Here is a 21,922-nt window from a genome sequence, read left to right on the forward strand (position 1 = left end):
CTGCAGTAATGCTGCCTTTATTGCAGCTGACTTTGTTGTCCAGGACATGTTAATGCCCCCTGCCTCCATGAAGCAGAAACATAAGAGAATATGAAGTAGAAGCAGGAGAATGCTCTTGCTCCCCTCAAGCCTGTTCTACCATTTGGTTAAATCATGGTTGATCTGATTGCGGACTTGATTTTACTTTTTGTCTAGTTGGTATAACCTCGGATTCCCTTGAATCAAGAATTTATCTAGCTCAACCTTAAAACTGTTTAATGACCCTGTCTCCACTGCTCTCTGGGAAAGGGAAATCGACAGACTAATGCCCCATAGAAATAAATTCTCCAATCTCCATCTTAAAGGGAGACCCCTCACTTTTAAACTCACCCCTTGTTCTGGTGCTTTCCATAAGAGGAAATATCCTCTCAGCATCCACCCTGTCAAGCCACCCCGGGATCTTAAATGTTTGAATCAGATCACCACTCATTCTTCTAATCTTCATTGGTACAGGCTCGACCTGTCCGATCTTTCTTCATAAGATAACCCCATCATCCCAGAAATCAGTAATGCCAACCTTCTCTGAACTGCGAATGCAATTGTATCCTTCATTAATGTGGAGATTCTGGCGTTGGACTGGGTGGACACTAAGAAGTCTTACAACACCAGGTTAAAGTCAAACCGGTTTATTTGGAATCACTAGCTTTCGGAGCGCGGCTCCTTCATCAGGTGAGTGACTCGCCTGATGCAGGTGCTGTGCTCCAAAAGCTAGTGATTCCAAGTAAACCTGTTGGAGTTTAACCTGGTGTTGTAAGAATCCTTCATTAAGTAAGGTGACTAGGGGGCGGCATGTGGTGCAGTGGTTAGCACTGGGACTACAGCGCTGAGGACCCTGGTTTGAATCTCGTCCCTGGGTCACTGTCCGTGTGGAGTTTGCACATTCTCTCCGTGTCTGTGTGGGTTTCACCCCCAATACCCAAAGATGTGCAGGTTAGGTGGATTGGCCACACCAAATTGCCCCTTAATTGGAAAAAAAATAATTGAGTACTCTAATTTATTTTTAAAAATGTAAGGTGACCAAAACTGTATACAGTATACCAAGTGTGGTCTTTAGCAATGTCCTGTAGAGCGTCCCTATTTTTATGTTCTATTCCCCTTACAATAAACAAAAACATTCCATTTGCCTTCCTAATCACTTGTTATACCTGCATACAAACCTTTTGTGATTCATGTACCAGATCACCCAGATCCTTCTGTTTCGCTGAGTTCTGTGATCTCTCCATGTAAATAATATGCTGTTTTTCTATTTTTCCTGCCAAAGTGGACAAGTTTTGCATTTTCCCACATTATACTCCAAGCCAATTTTTTCCCTACTTGCTTAACCTATTTCTATTCCTCTGCAGAATCCTTGTGTCACAACTTATCTTCCTATCTATCTTTGTGTCATTCATCCAAGTCATTGATATAGATTATAAATAGTTGAGGCCCCAGCACTGATCCCTTTGGCACTCCACAAGTTATAGCTGGCTAACATGAAAATGACAGATTTATCCCTACTCCCTCCTGGTAGCTAACCAATTTTATTTCCATGCTAATCTTACCCCCGACATCATGAACTCTTATTTTGTGTGGTAACCTTTGATGTGGCACCTTGTCGGATGAAATTGGAAATCGAAGTAAACCACATCTACAGGTTTCCCTTTATCCACATTAATTATTTTCCCAAAAAACTGTAAAGTCAAACACGATTTCTCTTTCACAAAACCATCTTTACTCTGCTTGATTGCATTAAGATTTTGCCCTTTTAAAAAGAATTGTAGCACTTTCCCTGTGACAGATGGTTTGGCTAATTGGCCTGTAGTTTCCTGCTTTCTGGCTCTATCCTTTGTTAAATAGTCACATTTGCTATTTTCCAATCTGAAGGGACTTTGCCAGAATCAAAGTAGTTTTGGAAAATTACAATCAATGCATCTTCTTTCTGAACAGCCACTTCTTTAAGACCTAGCATGCAGGCCAGCAGATCCTGAGGATTTGTCAGCCTTCAGTTCTGATAGTTTTCGCAGTACCCCGCTCCCTGGTAATTCTGATTGTAAGTTCTCCTCTCCCTTTCACTTCTTGATTTCAAAGTATTTCTGGGACGTTATTTGTGACTTCAGTGAAGGCACACGCAAAAAAACTATCAGATTGGAAACTTTTACACCACACTGTTCTTCCGCTTTTCCTAGGCTACTCGGAGCCTTGAGCCTGCTGCACCATTCGAAAGGATCTCGGCTGATCTCATTGTGGCCTTGAGTTGCTAGTGTCTCCCATAACACTTGACTCCCATGTCAATCAAAAACTATCTAACTCGGCCTTGAATATATTCAATGCCCCAGCCTCCACTGCTCACTGGGGAAGAGAATTCTGCAGACTAAAGAAATTCCTCCTCATCCCCATCTTAAAGAACATCCTCAAAGACCTTCAATAAACGTCCCTTGCACAAAACCCTGTTGACTCTGCCGGATGGCATAATAATTTTCTAAATGTCCTGTTCCGATTCAGGAGTGGAGTCTAGCATTTTCTCAAATACATATGCTAGACTAACGGTCTACTTTTTATTTCCCTCCTTGAACAGTGGCATAACACTTGCAGTTTTCTGATCTGCAAGGACCTTTCCAAAATCTAGGGAATTTTGGAAGATTACAACCAATGCATCCATTGTTTCTGCAGCCATTTTAAGACGCTACCATGCAGCCCATCAACGGCAGGCCAACTTGGTATCCTTTAGTCTCATTAGAGAAGCTAATGATCACGATTGTTTTAAGTTTTAAGGGGCAGCACGGTAGCATGGTGGTTAGCATAAATGCTTCACAGCTCCAGGGTCCCAGGTTCGATTCCAGGCTGGGTCACTGTCTGTGCGGAGTCTGCACGTCCTCCCCGTGTGTGTGTGGGTTTCCTCCGGGTGCTCCGGTTTCCTCCCACAGTCCAAAGATGTGCGGGTTAGGTGGATTGGCCATGCTAAATTGCCCGTAGTGTCCTAAAAAGTAAGGTTAAGGGGGGGTTTGTTGGGTTACGGGTATAGGGTGGATACGTGGGTTTGAGTAGGGTGATCATGGCTCGGCACAACATCGAGGGCCGAAGGGCCTGTTCTGTGCTGTACTGTTCTATGTTCCTGTCTATCCATTTTGCCCTCTGCCTTTCCATTATTGCAACTTCTACTGTCAAGACAAATACTAAACATTGTTCGAAGTTTCTGTTGTTTCCTTTGATCCCATATTAATTCCCCAGTGTCATCCTTCAAGGAGCCAGCATTCACTGTGTCTACTCTTTTCCTCTTTATATGTATGTATGTATGTTGAAGGTTTTATTGTCATCTTTATATTTGTTAGTTTTGTTTCTCATTCCAATTTCTCTTTTAGTCTTTACTGGTTTCTAAAGGTTTCCCCAATCTTCTGGCCTACCAATAATCTTTGCAGCATTGTACGTTTTTTTTCTTTCATTGATACTATTAGAACATAGAACATAGAACAGTACAGCACAGAACAGGCCCTTCGGCCCTCAATGTTGTGCCGAGCAATGATCACCCTACTCAAACCCACGTATCCACCCTATACCCGTAACCCAACAACCCCCCCCCCCCGCCCCCCCCCCCCCCCCCCCCTTAACCTTACTTTTAAGGACACTACGGGCAATTTAGAATGGCCAATCCACCTAACCCGCACATCTTTGGACTGTGGGAGGAAACCGGAGCACCCGGAGGAAACCCACGCACACACGGGGAGGACGTGCAGACTCCGTACAGACAGTGACCCAGCCGGGAATCGAACCTGGGACCCTGGAGCTGTGAAGCATTTATGCTAACCACCATGCTACCGTGCTGCCCCATTCTTATGGTTAATCCTTTTCCTAGGTTCTTTATTTCTTTAATAAGTATAAATAATGTTTTACGAACACTATAAAAGCTAAATAGCGTTTGCGCTTAGGCATTTTTGTTGCGATTAACCCCAGATGATTCTCTTTCCCCCCCCCCAACTCTACTGAGATATTTACACTCCTATAAACCACACTCAAAGTCAGGTCCTTCAACTTTTCACGAAGAGACTCTCACTTAGAAATGGCTGCCTGATAATTCTGCCTGGGTTTGAGGGAGCTCATGAAGTTTTTGTAGCAAGTGTAATTTAATGATGTGGAGCTTTTGGCGCTTTCAAGTTGAAACTTGCAATGATGCGATGTATGCTTTTCATATGATTGACAGCCTTGCGTCTTACCTTGGTTATCTGCTAGATCAATGATGTGCCTCCCAATAAATGTGGGCATTCAAGATGAATGATGCAGGCAGAAAGTCGCATTGAGATGCAAAAGTGTGTTTCAAGCTTGCATGTTGCTGTTTCATGCACTTTGGTTAGCTGATCAATTATTTTATGGACACAAACTAAAATGTGTGCAGTATAAAATATTTTACTGTGATTGGAAGTATTAACTGCATTTGTCTGAATGGGAGAAACCCATCACAGATTTTGAAATTTCAAGGCTAGAAATTTACTGGCTCGGCAAATACTTGGAGAGTTTGCAGGTCAATAGTGATTTCTTTAATGTTACAGACTATCATGTCCCAAGTGTGAGATTTTTTTTTGGAGGCTTAGTATGGACCAACTACAAGACCAGCTGTTTCAGTAACCGATCAGTCTTTAATACTGTTTGCAATCACCGATCCCTTTTCAAATTTAAAACAGGGCTGATAAGTAGTGTTGGCTGTAGGACTAGCTAGTTACTGCACCAGTAGCAAATTTCTTTCACTATGAAGTGGATGAAGCAAAACTGATTAAAATTGTACCAAACTCGGTTTGTTTCTCACTGGACCGACGGAGATTGAGGGGCGACCTGATAGAAGTCTACAAGATTATGAGGGGCATGGGCAGAGTGGATAGTCGGAAGCTTTTTCCCAAGGTGGAAGAGTCAATTACTAGGAAACAGGTTTAAGGTGCGAGGGGCAAAGTTAAGAGGAGATGTGTGAGGGTAGTGGCTGCCTGGAACTCGCTGCGGGATATTGTGATGAAACCAGGTACGATAGTGATGTTTAAGAGGCGTCTTGACATATACATAAATAGGTTGGGAATGGAGAGATACGGATCCCAGAACTGTGGACGGTTTTAGGTTATACGGGCAGCATGGTCGGCGCAGGCTTGGAGGGCCAAAGGGCCTGTTCCTGTGCTGTACTTCTCTTTGTTCTTTGTTGTTCTATTAAAGGGGAGGCTGGGTGGGACTTGTATATTTTGGAAGGAAAGCGGCCCTGTGACTTTTCACCATATCCTGTCATACTCCCTTGCATAGCATCCACACCCCGACACACACACTAAAACTAAGGTTGTGTTTCAAGTCCCACTCCAGAGACTTGAGCACAAATATCTCGGTGGACACTTCATTGCTATACTCGGAGAGCTACACTGTTGGACGTGCTGTATTTGAAATGAGATGTTAATCTGAGGCTCCATTTCTCTCAAAGGGACACAAGATTTGTGGTGCTGTTTCAAAGAGGAGCATAAGAATTTATTCCGAGTCTTGCCAACATTTATCTCTTGATCATCATTATCACGAAACTTACTGTGCACAAATTGGCTCCTGTGCTTGTTGCAAATGACTGTACTCCGAAAGTACAATGGCTTAAATGTTTGGGCCATCTTGATGATGTGAAAGGTGCCATATCACTTCAAGTCTGTCTTGCCCCATTGTAACAGGGATGATTACCTTATGAAAAATGCCAGTTTCCTAGCCACGCGATTAAACCAATAAGGAACCGCGTGCTTCAAAACACACGTCTGTAATCTTTCAGTTATGCAGTTATGATTGTGGGAAATACCCTTTGCATTTCAGTTCGTGGAACTTGTTCAGAACAAATGTTAAATCACAAGAACCAGTCTGAGTACTTGTAGCTGTAACTGGAAAATTCCTAGGTTTGAAAGAGGCAAGTCCAAAGGGAATGCTTTCAATCATGTTTGCTTTTATGTGACTAAATTTAGGTCGATTTATTCTTATTGGCTTAATCAGTGAACTCTAATCAGTGAACTCTAAACCTGCAATAATTATGCTTTTTAGATTTTGATGTTTAATTAGTCATATTTGGGGTGATAATTTTCCATTTTGTTTGAACTTTCAAGTTCACTTAAAGGGAAAAATGTATCCCAGCCCTTCGCTTTGATCTTTTGGTGACGATCCTAACTTCATGCTTTCAACTGACTTGCTTGAAATAGATTTTCCCAATTTACTTGACCACCATAACATCACATAGAAATTGCAATATGGGACATGGAAACATAGACCGTTATGTGTTTTATAAATGCAAGTCTGTCGGACTGCCGTTATTGTCTACATGGCACTACTTTTAGCCCCATGTGTCCATTCTGTTCTTGTATCCTATTATCCTCCAATTCCTTCACCTTGCCTGTTCTTTAATTGCTTACTTGGCTTTACATCAGACACTAGCTCTGGTACTGCGCTCCACAGCCCCACCATCCTCTGAGTGTTGCTCCTGCTCTTTTCCATTAATTCTCTTGGCTTTAATAATATGTGCCCTTATTTACACACTTGAAACCAATGGAAACTGTTTCTCTATCTGTTCCGCCTCTTAACGTTTTTCAACATTTATGTCAAATAATTCTTTTTATCTCCGATAATATAGAGCGCTGCTCTCACAGCTCTTAACCTTCTATTCTATTGAATGAATTCCAGTTTCTTAAATGTTGGCTCAAAATTAGTCTCTCATTCCTGGTTTCATCCGGTAGCACAGTGTTTAGCACTGTTGCCTCACAGTGCCAGGGACTCGGGTTCGATTCCCAGCTTGGGTCACTATCTCTGCGAAGTCTGCAAGTTCTCACTGTGTCTGTGTGGGTTTCCTCCGGGTGCTCCGGTTTCTTCCTCCAAGTCCCGAAAGACATGCTTGTTAGGTGAATTGAACATTCTGAATTGCCCCTCCGTGTACCCGAACAGGCGCCGAGAGTGGCGACTTAGGGATTTTCACTGCAATGTTATTATTATTAATAATCTTGGTCAATGTTTTCTGCAAGCTCTCAAGAACATTCACATCCTTCCTAAAATAGATCACCCAACGTTGAATGCGTTGTTCTGTGACCGAAGCAATGAGTTGTGTAGATTTAGATATCAATACCATTTTTTGAACTCTATCCCACAATCTATAAATTCTTGAATCCTACTTTTTTCAACTTCTCTCTCCTTTTATAGGTTAGGTTAATGTATCTGGTCACTTAAGTGTCTTTTTTCCCATAAGTTTTACCGTTCAGTTTATTCGGGTGTTTCTGAAATGTATCAGCTCATGTTTCCATGCTGCTGTGCCAAACTATTGATCTGTCTGTTTTCCATAAGTCATGGTTTCCATAGAAAAGTTAACCACCGTCTCTTACTTGCTGTGTGCAGACTTTGACATACGGCACAGGCAGCCTTAAGTTCTGAAATTCCCTTCTGAAACCCCTCTGCCTCTCTCCTTTTCAGATCTCCCTGAAACAGGATTTTGGTCACTCGTGTAAATATCTTTTGTGACATGCTTTCCAAGCTGATAAGTCTGTAGTTTCTTGGGTTATCCGTTGCCCATTTCTTGAACAACGGCATCACGTTTGTACTTCCTCCAGTCCCCCAGTGCTAATCCTGTGTGCCGAAAGACCTGGAAAATTTCTGTCAACGGCTTCGCTATATGTTTCCTTGCCTTTCTCAGCAATCTAGGATGCATCACATCTGGGTCTAGCGCTTTTTCTACCTGGAGTGCTGACAGTCTTTTTGACACCTCTTCTTCATCTATCACTATATGGTTCAGTTGCTCAACACCCACATATGAATAGTGTGGGTTTTTTTTCAAGAATAGTTTCCATAAACTTGTCTTGTCTGAGTAATTCTCCACAACCTGACAAGTAAATAGTAAGATACGTAACCAAATTGGCTATGTGTATCCCCTCTAAATTCTTAAAAAATAATATCCTGTTGCAGTCAACTGAGGAGCGAATAGGGAAGTAATTTCACCCCTTCTCACCTGTGGTAACAGTATTGTTGCCGTTTTGAAAGTTTTCCAATGCTTTACCACTGTTTTCTTTCAGAGTTGCAAGAACTAGTTCCCCTTTTAGCATTTTTAAATAGTCCTGTGCGATGTAACGCTTTTAGCTTTTCTGAAGTTATCAACAGATCTAACAACATGCAGAATTGGCACTTATAATCTGGCCACTGAGACAAAAAAGAACTGTTATTTTTATGCAATTTAAGTGACTTAAAAACAAAGGTTCTTTTTACCAAATACAAAATGGTGGACATTGCATCTCTGAGAAACGAGGTGTGTTGCTTAGTTTGCAATTAGTCATGATTCCCTTTGGGGAGGCTGAGAGTTGAATTGTTAATATATGAAGCCACAGATGTGTGGCTTCCAGCTGTGGTCCTATGTCAACTCAATGTGGTTGGAATGCAGGTTAATTCAACTGTTAAAATTATTATTCCATTATCAAAGTGTGAAGGTTGTTTACATTTTGTTTGCCTGACTTTGAATGAGTGACCTTGCTTCAAAGGTCAGAGGGACGAACCCTCATTCTGGCTGTTAGTTTACTTTTCTGGCCCTTTTTAATAATGACATGGTAAATATGGGCTTTAATTGTTGAACAGCACTGACCAGGTACTATTTTGAAACTTAGTGCAGCATCTATTACTCGTGCATTATTGTTTGCTGCTAAATGTCCATCGGGTTCAATTTTTCCATACAAGGAAGGATTGGGCATCTAACATAGCTAACTGGAAGCCTGCATAGAATCATGGAATGGTTACAGCACAGATTTGTGTTTGTGCTGGCTCTCTGCAAGAGCAGCTCAGCTATTCCCACGCTCCTGCCCTTCCCGTTGCCCTATAATGTTTTTTTTCCATGGGTGCTTGGGTGCAACTGCTCGGTTCAAGACCACAAGAAACTTCAGGGAGTCGTGAACACAGCCCAGTCCATCACACAAACCTACCTCCCATCCATGGACTCCATCTACACCTCCCACTACCTGGGGAAAGCGGGCAGCATAATCAAAGACCCCTTCCACCCGGCTTACTCCCTCTTCCAACTTCTTCCATCGGGTAGGAGATACAGAAGTCTGAGAACACACACGAACAGACTCAAAAACAACTTCTTCCCCGCTGTTACCAGACTCCTAAACGACACTTATGGACTGACCTCATTAACACTACACCCCTGTATGCTTCACCCGATGCCGTTGTTATCTAGTTACATTGTGTACCCTGTGTTGCCCTATTTTATTTTGTTTTTAAAAAATAAATTTAGAGTACCCAATTATTTTTTTTTCAAATTAAGGGGCAATTTAGTGTGGCCAATCCACCTACCCTGCACATTTTTGGGTTGTGGGGGCAAAACCCATGCAGACACGGGGAGAATGTGCAAACTCCACACGGACAGTGACCCAGAGCCGGAATCGAACTGGGACCTCGACGCCATGAGGCAGCAGGACTAACCCACTGCGTGCCGTGCTGCCCCTGTGTCGCCCTATTATGTATTTTCTTTTATGTCCTTTTCTTTTCATGTACTTAGATCCATTGAGTTGCTTGCAGAAAAATGCTTTCCACTGTCAAGTATGGTAGACGTGACAATAAACAAATCCAATCCAATTACCTAATACCCTTCTGAAAGCCCCAATTGAATTTGCCTTCACCACACACTCAGGCAATGCATTCAACACCCTAACCACTCGCTGTGTGAAAGAGCGTTACCGTACGTTATTGTTGGATTTTACAATTCATCCTAACTCGGTGTTCTCTGGAGCTTGATCAGTTTCTCTATACCTAATCTAACTAAACTAATCATGAATTTAAACACATTGCTGAAAGATATGAAGGGGTGCTGTTTGCCAGTGCAGGAATTCTTTGCGTATAACTGCCTCATAATTGTCAAACTTGCACTGTTGGGGTGAATGCAACAATTTGCATTTATATAAGCACTTTTATGTAAGGCATTGATCACAATGGGCTTCGAGGAACTGTCTATCCGGTATGCTACCGAAAAGTGATATTCAGATGTTATATTTTTGACCTGCACCGATGCTGGGTCACGCCACAACAGATTCGGGCATAATTCTCTTGCAGCTGTTTAATCTGAAATCAAGGCAAGTCAATTGCTCAAGTAGTGAAACCAAAGAGAAAATGCTGGAGAAACTCAGCAGGTCTGGCAGCATCTGTAGGGAGAGAAAAGAGCTAACGTTTAGAGTCCAGATGACCCTTTTGTCAAAGCTAAAAGACATAGAAAGTTGGAAATATTTAAACTGCGGCATGAGAGAATGAAAGATGAGTCCTAGCCGCAGAAACCAAGGGGACGGAGTGCTAATGGCCACAGAGACCAAGGGGAAAGAGTGTTAATGGCAGTCCCCAGAGCGAACAAAAGGTGTGAAAGGCCAAACAGCAGAGAAACTAACATCAGACGGTAAACTATGAGAGATGTAGATGTGAGGGGAGGGGAAAGGGAAGCAAAGCGGAGAAAAGGTAAGGAAAGGGGGATAAGATAAGAAAGAAATAGTAAAAGACAGTTAAAATGAGATGAAAACAAAGGGGTCAAGGTGGTATATACCCCATTCCTTACCTTCTCTCCCCTTTCCTTCCCCTCTCCCCACATCTACACCTGTCACCGTTTACCCTCTGATAGTTTCTCAGCACCTTTCTTTCACTGATCCAGTGGGACTGCGCATTCGCTGCTACCTATCCCAACACCCAACTGACTAGTACCATGCTACTCCAAACATTGAGTGTGTCTGAAGACATTTTTAGGGAAAAAGTCAAATGATATTGATTGGTCAAGTTCTGTTTTGTTTTATTGGTTAGTGACAGAGTTGCTCAATACCTCAATACAAAGTTGAGTGAACGGAAAAAGGCCTTTGAAATGAGAAGTATGAGACAAACCAGCTGTCCTGCCAGTTTTATGACATTTCCATTGCACCTACCTGGTGGTGTTTCAGTGAGTTGACACAATAAGACTGTAATACCAAGTGACACATATGTACTATCAGGACCAATGATTTATGCTGACCAACCGAGTCAAGTTATGTCTTTCGACATGTTGCTGATGGGAAAATTCCACTGTGAAAATTAAATGATGAGGGAGAGAAAATAAAAATGTGTTGGAAAGCTATACAAACTGGAGTTCAGCAGATTCTGGTCTACTGTCAGGTGCTGTAGAGTACAGCTAAATATGTTGCGATGTTCTGCATCAGAAGTAGCACCAGATTGTTACAGTTCATGCATGACCAGCAGTAGAGAGCAACGTAACATGGCAGGAGGAAATAATTAGTGTTCTGAACAGGTAGAGGCTGCATGGTTAATCTTTTTAACCCATTACGGTTTACAAGTTACGTTGCTCAGTGTTGCTTTCAAGCAAACTTGAAAGGTAGTTGCTATTCTCTCTCTTCACCTGCCCCCTTTCTCTCCCTGCCTCTGTCACCCACTTCTACCTCTGTCTCTACTTTGCTGCAAACGTGTGCTTTTCTGTCCTTTTTTTTACCTTTGTTAAACAGATGGAGGGGAAGTAAGCCAGCAATGACTCTTGCTACATTTGCCTTTGCGGGGCTCCGACCATATTGGGGATCAGACAGACACCTGGGGGGAGGGGGGCAAAAACCCAGCTTGAGCTTCAGGCATGCTTCGAGGGCCAGATCGGCAGCAGGTACGAGGGAGGAGTCCACCCAAGACCACAAGCAATTTCATGTTGTGGGGGGCGGATCTGAGCAGAGTTGCAGCCATTGTAAGCATGGGGTTGGTGGGGGGGGGGGGGGGGGGGGGGGGGGGGGGATTATGCGTTGTCAGGATCTGACCAGGGCAACAATAGAAAGCAATGAAAGGGGGTCAGGACCGCAACCGCCATGCCAGAAATCTTAACAGTGGACTCTTGATGGCCACTTCTAGATTTCTGCGTTAAACCACATGTGCATGGTTAAACCAGAAGATGCTGTCCATTTCACAGTAATGGCTATGAATGCTGCTGGTTTTTCTTTTAAAACTAAATCTCCGTCAGTGATTAAATATATAAGTAAATAGATGGTCTAAATGCATCCATGCTGTAATTTTGTTTATTCATTTCTGAAATATGCGAGAAAGGACAGTCTCTGTTCTGTCAACTTAGCATTCATTGTGACATTAAAGGAGGATGTACGGCATATAATGCTGGGCCTAGGTGATGGCACCATCACGTTTGCCTTGCTTGGAATCATGCGCTAAAAATACTTTTTGGCTGACTTCCAGTTCCTTCCAGTTGCTTCTAATGCCAGTTGGAGTAAATATTCACATGCGATTGATAACCGTAAAGCAGATGTGGCTGTGACAGACTGAAGGCTCGTCTGGTTTCATTCTGCAGAGATTTTCGCACTGGTTCACTGTGACAGCTGACAGAATTTACCTTCTGTGGCTATGGGGAAATTGGATGGCTTGTAAGTGTGGCCAATCACTGCTGAAGATGGGCATCCAAATCTGTGTAAATCATAGAACATAGAGCATTACAGCGCAGTACGGGCCCTTCGGCCCTCGATGTTGCGCCGACCTGTGAAACCATCTGAAGCCTATCTGACCTACACTATTCCATTTTCATCCATATGTCTATCCAGTGACCACTTAAATGCCCTTAAAGTTGGCAAGTCTACTACTGTTGCAGGCAGGGCGTTCCACACCCCTACTACTCTGAGTAAAGAAACTGCCTCTGACATCTGTCCTATATCTACCACCCCTCAATTTAAAGCTATGTCACCTCGTGTTGGTCATCACCATCAGAGGAAAAAGACTCTCACTGTCCACCCTATCTAACCCTCTGACTATCTTATATGTCTCTATTAAGTCACCACTCAGCCTTCTCCTCTCTAACGAAAACAACCTCAAGTCCCTGAGCCTTTCCTCGTAAGACCTTCCCTCCATACCAGGCAACATCCTAGTAAATCTCCTCTGAACCCTTTCCAAAGCTTCCACATCCTTCCTATAATGTGGTGACCAGAACTGCACGCAGTACTCCAGGTCTGGCCGCACCAGAGTTTTGTACAGCTGCAGCATGACCTCGTGGCTCCGAAACTCAGTCCCCCTACTGATAAAGGCTAGCACACCATATGCCTTCTTAACAGCCCTATTAACCTGGGTGGCAACTTTCAGGGATTTATGTACCTGGATGCCGAGATCTCTCTTCATCTACACTACCAAGAATCTTGCCAATAGCCCAGTACTCTGCATTCCTGTTACTCCTTCCAAAGTGAACCACCTAACACTTGTCTGCATTAAACTCCATCTGCCACCTCTCAGCCCAGCTCTGCAGCTTATCCATGTCCCTCTAACCTATAACATCCTTCAGCACTATCCACAACTTCACCGACCTTCGTGTCATCTGCAAATTTACTAACCCATCCTTCTACACCCTCTTCCAGGTCATTTATAAAAATGACAAACAGCAGTGGCCCCAAAACAGATCCTTGCGGTATACCACTAGCAACTGAACTCCATGATGAACATTTGCCATCAACCACCACCCTCTGTCTTCTTTCAGCTAGCCAATTACTGATCCAAACCGCTAAATCACCTTCAATCCCATACTTCCGTATTTTCTGCAATAGCCTACCGTGGGGAACCTTATCAAACGCCTTACTGAAATCCATATACACCACATGAACCGCTTTACCCTCATCCACCTGTTTGGTCGTCTTCTCAAAAAACTCAATAAGGTTTGTGAGGCATGACCTACCCTTCACAAAACCGTGTTGACTATCGCTAATCAACTTGTTCTTTTCAAGATGATTATAAACCCTATCTCTTATAACCGTTTCCAACATTTTACCCACATCAACCCCACTTGGGTAGGAACCTCCTTAATTATGCAGCATAGATGCAAATAATGGTCCTTAATAGGCCTGTCTGTTTTCTTGATGTTCAATTTTAAGTTACTTCCAACAGAACTTCCATCAATGAAAAGCAGACATTTAAAGAAGCAATTTAAAATCCCAGTTTAAGAGAAGCAATGCATTTTTTTGAAAAAGACTTGCATTTGCATAGCTCTTTGCATGACCACAGGGCTTCACAAAGCATTTATGACACCAATTAAGTACTTTTGAGTCAACACAGCGGCCAATTTGTGCACTGCAAGCTTCCACAAACTGCAATGAGATAATGGGCAGATAATCTGTTCTAGTGGTGTTAATTGAGGGATAAATACTTCAAAACGGGATTGGATCTTTTACATCCATCTAAGAAACCAAATGATGCCTTAGTTTAGCAGTTTGAGTGTCCACCTAGGTTTTGTGCACATTGGAGTAGGAGTTTGTGTGTGTATAATAACTTTTATTCTGTATGAATAATGTGGTTTTATTCATTTACGGGATGTGGGAGTGCTGGCTATCACAGAATTTATTGCCTATCCCTAATTGCCCTTGAACTGAGTGGCTAGCTCGGCCATTTCAGAGGCTGTTTTAAGAGTCAGTCACATTGCTGTGGGTACGGAGTCTGTTGGGAGGTCAGACCGGGTGAGGACAATATTGAACCAGATGGGTTTTTACGACAATCGGCAATGCTCAGTCACAATTAGACTTTTAATTCCAGATTTTTGTTGAATTGGGATTTTACCATCTGCTATGGTGGGATTCAAACCCAGGTCTCCAGTTCTTTCCCTGGGCCTCTGGATTATGAGTCCAATGACTGCCACTATACGACTACCTCCCCATGTAAAATGAATTGTATGATTTGAAGTGCATTCCTTTACTGTTTGCATTTTTGTTGGAAATGTAATGTGCAGAAGTTTATCTTTTTTTGCCACTTAAATGTCTTTTTGAAATATAAACAGAAAATGCTGACTTGATAGGTCATCAAACTGAAACATAGCGTCTCCCTGAAACATACCATCTCCCTCTCCACAGATGCTGCCTCACCTGAGTTTTTGCAGCATGTTCAGTTTTATTTCCAATATCTGGAGTGTTCTGCATTTCGGTTCATGTATTTTTGTGTTGTTTCTTGACAATCAATGGGATTGATTGTACACTGATCCTGACCATGCACAAACTATTTGTAAGATTCTTGATCAGCATGAACATGTAAGTGGGGGTCTGCCACGTGCCTCCCACAATGCTAAATATGTTTTGCTCTGTACCATTGTGCTGAACAGTGTGCTAAACCAGCCCCTGTAGATAGTAGTAGTCGTGGGCTTGGAAGGTGCTGCCTAAGGAACCTTGCTGAGGTCCTGCAGTGCATCTTTTAGATGGTACACATGTCTGCCACTGTCGTCAGCTGTGAAGGGTTTGAATATTTGTGGATGGAGGAGCAATCAAGTGGGCTGGTTTGTCCTGGTTGGTATCAAGCTTCTTGAGAGTTGTTGGAGCTGCACTCAAATAGGTTAAGTGGAGAGTATTCCATTACACTCCTGATTTGTGCCTTGTAGATGGTGGACAGACTTTTGGGGTGGGGGGGGGGGGGTTTAGTGCCCTAGGATTCCTACCCTTTGATCTGCCCTGGTAGCCACAGTATTAATGTGGCTAGCCCAGATTAGTTTCTGATCAATGGTAACACCAGGATGTTGATTGTGGGGGACTCAGCGATGGTAATGCCATTGAATGTCATGGGGTGATAGTTAGATCCTCTTCTGTAGGTGAAGGTCTTTGCCTGGCACTTGCGTGGCGTGAATGTAACTTGCCACTTGTCAGCCAAAGCTTGGACATTGTCCAGGTCTTGCTGCATTTGGACATGGACTGCTTCATTATCTGAGGAGTCGTGAATGGTGCTGAAATATTGTGCAGTCATCCGCAAACATCATGACTTCTGACCTTATGATGGAAGGGAGGTCATTGATGAAGCAACTGAAGATGGTTGTGCTGAGGACACGACCTTGAGGAACTCCTGCAGTGATGTCCTGGGACTGAGAGGATTGACCTCCAACCACCACAACCAGCTTCCTTTGTGCCAGCTATGACACTAACCAGCGGAGAGTTTTCCCCTGATTCCCATTGACTCTAGTTTAGCTAGGGTTCCCATACCGGCCTCCCCAAACAGGCGGCGGAATGTGGCGACTAGGGGCTTTTCACAGTAACTTAAATGAAGCCTACCTGTGACAATAAGCAATTGTTATTATTGATGCCGTACTCAGTCAAATGCTGCCTGATGTCAATGGCAGTCACTCTCACCTTGCCTCTGGCATTCAGCTTTTAAAAAAAATATTTTTTATTCTCCTTTCAGAGTAGGTGGATTGGCCACACTAAATTGCCCCTTAATTGGAAAAAATAATTGGGTAATCTAAATTTATAAAACAAAACTCTACAAACCCCTTTTGACAGCACCTTCCAACCTGATGAAGGGCAAGAGTAGCAGATGCATGGAAACACCACCACTTGCAAGCAATATCAATCTTGAATTGAAACTACACTGTTTCTTCACTGTGTAGTTAAAATCCTGGCACACTCTAACAGCACTTTAATTGTATCTAAACCATATGGCCTACGGCAATTCAAGGCTGTGACTCACCACCACCATTTCAAGGACATTAGGGACAGACAATAAATGCTGGCCTGGTTAGTATGCTTGCATGAATGAATTAATAAAAAATAACAACAGCACTGGACTGGTGTAACAAATTGAATTATTGCAGGTGGGGTGAGGACGCAGGTGAAGGGTGGAGACACAAGTGCATTCTTCCAGGGCTTGCTTCGTATAAAACTGATGAGCAATCTTTGCGGCACGGTAGCACAGTGGTTAACACTGCTGTTTCACGGTGCCAGGGTTTGATTTGACCCTGGACCGTGCCCAGGTTTGATTCCTGGCTTGGGTCACTGTCTGTGCGGAGTCTGCATGTTCTTCCCGTGTCTACATGGTTTTCCTCTGGGTGCTCCGGTTTCCTCCCACAAGTCTCGAAAGACGTGCTGTTAGGTGAATTGGACATTCTGAATTCTCCCTCTGTGTACCCAAACAGGCGCCGGAATGTGGCGACTAGGGGCTTTTCACAGTAACTTCATTGCAGTGTTGGTGTAAGCCTACTTGTGACAATAAAGATCATTATTATTATTGGCTGACCAGATGAGGTGTCCAGCCTGTTGCTTTTGTCTTGTAGGCCTTTCCCCTCCGGCTGTTTCTCTGCACTCAATATCAATTTCAACCAAACAACTTGTGTTGCTATCGTGTACCTACAATGGTCCTGGGCCATTTTAACTATTTAATTTTTCAAGCATTTGAGCGTGCATGATGTGCCACACCCTTACGAGTGTTAATACAGTCCCCAACCCTGAGTGATATGCCCCAGGGCGCTGAGCTTCCTCCTTATTTACTCAGAAGCCCTGACGCCCGCTAGTGCAGACCACTGCCTAGTTGCATGAAGAATAAAAAAGCTTCTCTTTTATGTTTTGGTATTTCTTTGAGAATTTCTTTGCCATATTGTAGCCAGTTTAAATTCTTTATTGCTTGTTGATGGGGATTAATTGCTGTCCATGTGTCTCCGCATGTATCGTATGTTCTTCTGTTTGCAGGACAATTACTGCTAAACATATACAGTTAACAGCTGGTAAATCTACCCAGATGGAAGACATTCGGTTGGGGTGGATTATCTGGGCTTTAATTGTTTACATATGCTTGTGGCCTCTGATCATCCTCCCTGGGGATGCATGTAAGCAAGACTTTGACGCCCTAGTTTATGTTCTGAAGCGATGTGGCGTGTTCAACCGGGTGTTCCCTTGAAATCTGTGATCCACTGTTTGTGCAGTTGTGAAGCCTTTTTAGGCCTGGCTTTGTTTCAGTGAAGACTTCAAAATGAAGTAGGTGTATATCTGCGGCGGGTAACTGACTCTTTAGTATATTTCTCTCCCATAAGGTAGTGAATCAGGTGTTCGATCATTCTGTGGGAACCTCAACTTGCATTAAACCTCTTCATTAAATTTGATCTTGGAATCAAGACCAGTTTGCGTAAAGTTTGTTAACTGGTCCATCTCTTTTTCCTTAATTTGTTTCAGGCTGAGATATTCTCAGATGACTTGAAGGTAGATGTTGAGAGGATGTTTCCGTTGGCTGGAGTATCTGGCAGTAGAGCCCATGGTCTCAGAATGAGGGGTTGACCATTTAGTACAGATGAGAAATGTCTTCATTCTATGTAATTCTCTACTCCAGAGGATTGTGGATTTTTAGTTGATATGTATATTCAAGATAGATTAGATTTTTGGACACCCTTTCCAAGTGAATTGTGCGAGTATCTGGTTGGCCTGAGAAAGTTCAGGTGGATGATATCAGCTATGATCTTATTGAAGGGTGGAGTAGGCTTGAGCCTACACCACCTGTTGCTTATGTTCTTGTCCAGTTTGATAAATGTTTCCATCATTTGGAGAGATTGATACTTCGCTGGTTAAAGGGGGTTAACTCTTTGCTCTGCAGTTGTATCTCGGGATTACTTTCTACATTAAGTAATGTTTAATTTCTTAGAGGTTGGGTTCCCTTAGTTTTCCCATGGGGTACACAGGACATAATTACCTGGAGCATGTTCAGATTGGAACAATCTGTTGGCTTGAACACTGCTGTATTAAAGATGATGGAAGTGGTGAATTGGTACGCATGCTTATCTCCATTCTAATTTCTTCATCTGAAGAATTTCCTCATCCTCTGCACGGTACGTATTTTGTAACAGAGGGTGAGAATTAATTTATCCACACAATCATCGGGTCCCATGAGAGGGGAAAAAAAAAAGCTAAATGGGTTTGAGTTCTACGGTAGTGATAGAACAAAAAAAAGTTTCGGCAACTCATAGTTTTCATATTTTAACCATGCAAATAAGATTATTAGAAATTGTTTTACCTGGAATAAATCATTATCATGCTGGCAACAAGAAAGACCATAGACATTTGTAGAACAAAATCTTGCTTTGTACAGTACACCTAGATTGGGTCTTCACTTCAGATCTGCTGTTTGTAAAGGCGAGATATGTATTGTGGATATTACGTCTAAGTGCCATTTTTCAATGATTTTGCTAAGCATATTAAAATCTTTTTCTCCTGTTTTAGGATAACCCTCCATATGACAAAGGGGCTTTCAGGATTGAAATAAGCTTTCCATCAGAATATCCTTTCAAACCACCTAAAATTACTTTCAAGACAAAGATCTATCATCCCAACATTGATGAAAAAGGACAAGTTTGTCTCCCGGTCATTAGTGCTGAAAACTGGAAACCAGCAACCAAAACTGACCAAGGTGAGTGGGGGATTAGCAGGGGAAATTGAAATCTGTTTTAGAACCGCACAACTTCCTTCTTATCTTTGTGTAATTCCAGTTATAAATGCCGTATGTTTGCCGGTGCTGTGGAGTATGCTAGCAACTTAGTTTCTTAGTTACATTTGACAAAGTTGTACACAACAGTGTACACACCCACACTGCTCTATTTACAGTTAAATGGATTATATGTCGAATGGTGTTTGGGCTAGTTGATGAGATTCAAACTGCGATTCATGGACCCTCCACCGATTTACCAGTTTTATGTCCACAAATCTGAAAACTGACCTTGGTCTGCAATATTTCGGCAACATCATTTTGCCCCTCTCAAGTGCCTTACCCATTTATGTACAGATTCATCGAAGCATTGCTGGTGCCAGTTCTGCTCTAGTTTGTCCACTTAGAGGTGTTGAATTGTCTTTTAATTTCACCTGTCCATCTTGCAAAGAAACATTTCTCTCGAGTTATATTAAACTGGTGGCATTTGTGAAATGCCACCGGTTTACATGTTTTCCTGTACTTGGTTCTTCAGAGAACTGAATTTGCTTTCCCAAAGGCAGATTGAGAAAAAAATGTTATATATTAATGTTTATTTGTTGACATTGTTCTGATGAAACGGCAGCATTGAAAAGTGGTAATAAGCTTCACTTTATTCTTTTAAAACTAGCTGAGGTAAATCTTAAACTTCCCTTCCAACATAAGTGTGTTGAAGAAGGGGCAGCACGGTAGCATAGTGGTTAGCACAATTGCTTCACAGCTTCAGAGTCCCAGGTTCAATTCCCGGCTTCGATCACTGTCTGTGCGGAGTCTGCACGTTCTCCCCGTGTCTGCGTGGGTTTCCTCCGGGTGCTCTGGTTTCCTTCCACAATCCAAAGATGTGCAGGTTAGGTGGATTAGCCATGCTAAATTGCCCTTTGTGTCCAAAATTGCCCTTAGTGTTGGGTGGGGTAAAAGGGTTATGGGGATGGGGTGGAGGTGTGGGCTTGGGTGGGGTGCTCTTCCCAAGAGCCGGTGCAGATTCGATGGGCCAAATGGCCCCCTTCTGAACTGTAAATTCTATGTTTGAAGTGGAATGGGGACATTGTTTGAAACAGCTGTAGGAGTGTTAGAAACAAGAAGCCATTTACAACATGTACTGGATATTTAAACCTATATTGCTCTAATTTGGTACGTTCAAAATTCGAGTGATAGCAAGAAGAAAATGCCAAGCTTACAAGAACTTCCCAGATTCTGTTACTTTTGTTAAAAAAGAAAATTTTAAATATTGAAGACAAATCTAATGTAGCAAATGTAGATAAAGTACCTTGTATCAAATATTTAGTAATTCGCTCCCTTGATAGAGACCTTAGAAGATCGAACATTACAGCGCAGTACAGGCCCTTCGGCCCTCGATGTTGCGCCAACCTGTGAAACCCCTCCAAAGCCCATCTACACTATTCCCTTATTGTCCATATACCTATCCAATGACCATTTGAATGTGTTTAGTGTTGGCGAGTCCACTACTGTTGCAGGCAGGGCATTCCACGCCCTTACTACTCTCTGAGTAAAGAACCTACCTCTGACATCTGTCCTATATCTATCTCCCCTCAATTTAAAGCTATGTCCCCTCATGCTGGACATCACCATCCGAGGAAAAAGGCACTCAATGTCCACCCTGTCTAATCCTCTGATCATCTTGTATGCCTCAATTAAGTCACCTCTTAACCTTCTTCTCTCTAACGAAAACAGCCTCAAGTCCCTCATCCTTTCCTCGTAAGATCTTCACTCCATACCAGGCAACATCCTTGTAAATCTCCTCTGTACCCTTTCCAATGCTTCCACATCCTTCCTATAATGCGGCGACCAGAACTGCACGCAATATTCCAAATGCGGCCGCACCAGAGTTTTGTACAGCTGCAACATGACCTCATGGCTCCAAAACTCAATCCCTCTACCAATAAAAGCTAACACACCGTACGCCTTCTTAACAACCCTCTCAACCTGGGTGGCAACTTTCAGGGATCTATGGACATGGACACCGAGATCTCTCTGCTCATCCACACTACCAAGAATCTTACCATTAGCCCAGTACTCAGTCTTCCTGTTATTCCTTCCAAAATGAATCACCTCACACTTTTTTCTGCATTAAACTCCATTTGCCACCTCTCAGCCCACCTCTGCAGCTTATCTATGTCCCTCTGTAACTTGTAACATCCTTCTGCAGTGTCCACAACTCCACCGACTTTAGTGTCATCTGCAAATTTACTCACCCATCCTTCTATGCCCTCCTCCAGGTCATTTATAAAAATGACAAACAGCAGCGGCCCCAAAACAGATCCTTGTGGTACACCACTAGTAACTGGCCACCAGTCTGAACATTTCCCATCAACCACCACCCTTTGTCTTCTTCCAGCTAGCCAATTTCTGATCCAAACTGCTAAATCACCCTGAATCCCATGCCTCCGTATTTTCTGCAATAGCCTACCGTGGGGAACCTTATCAAACACTTTACTGAAAGTAAACACCACATCAGCTGCTTTACCTTCATCTACCTGTTTGGTCACCTTCTCAAAAAACTCTAAGGTTTGTGAGGCGCGACCTACCCGTCACAAAACTATGTTGACTATCTCTAATCAAATTATTCCTTTCCAGATGTTTATACATCCTATCTCTTATAAACCTTTCCAAGACTTTGCCCACAACAGAAGTAAGGCTCACTGGTCTATAGTTACCGGGGTTATCTCTGCTCCCCTTCTTGAACAAGGGGACA

The 21,922-nt window shown here is 42.9% G+C and overlaps 1 protein-coding gene across 1 annotated transcript in view; it reads left to right on the top strand.

Annotated features, from left to right (window-relative positions):
* The window catches only part of LOC119973429 (ubiquitin-conjugating enzyme E2 L3), a 55,608-nt gene that overhangs the window by 17,030 nt on the left and 16,656 nt on the right, over window positions 1-21,922 (top strand). The window contains exon 3 of the mRNA XM_038811579.1: window positions 18,969-19,155. Coding sequence (XP_038667507.1) covers window positions 18,969-19,155 — 187 coding nt within the window. The remainder of the gene's footprint in view (window positions 1-18,968; window positions 19,156-21,922) is intronic.

Source organism: Scyliorhinus canicula, chromosome 1, assembly GCF_902713615.1.
Source record: "Scyliorhinus canicula chromosome 1, sScyCan1.1, whole genome shotgun sequence".
NCBI lineage: Eukaryota > Metazoa > Chordata > Chondrichthyes > Carcharhiniformes > Scyliorhinidae > Scyliorhinus > Scyliorhinus canicula.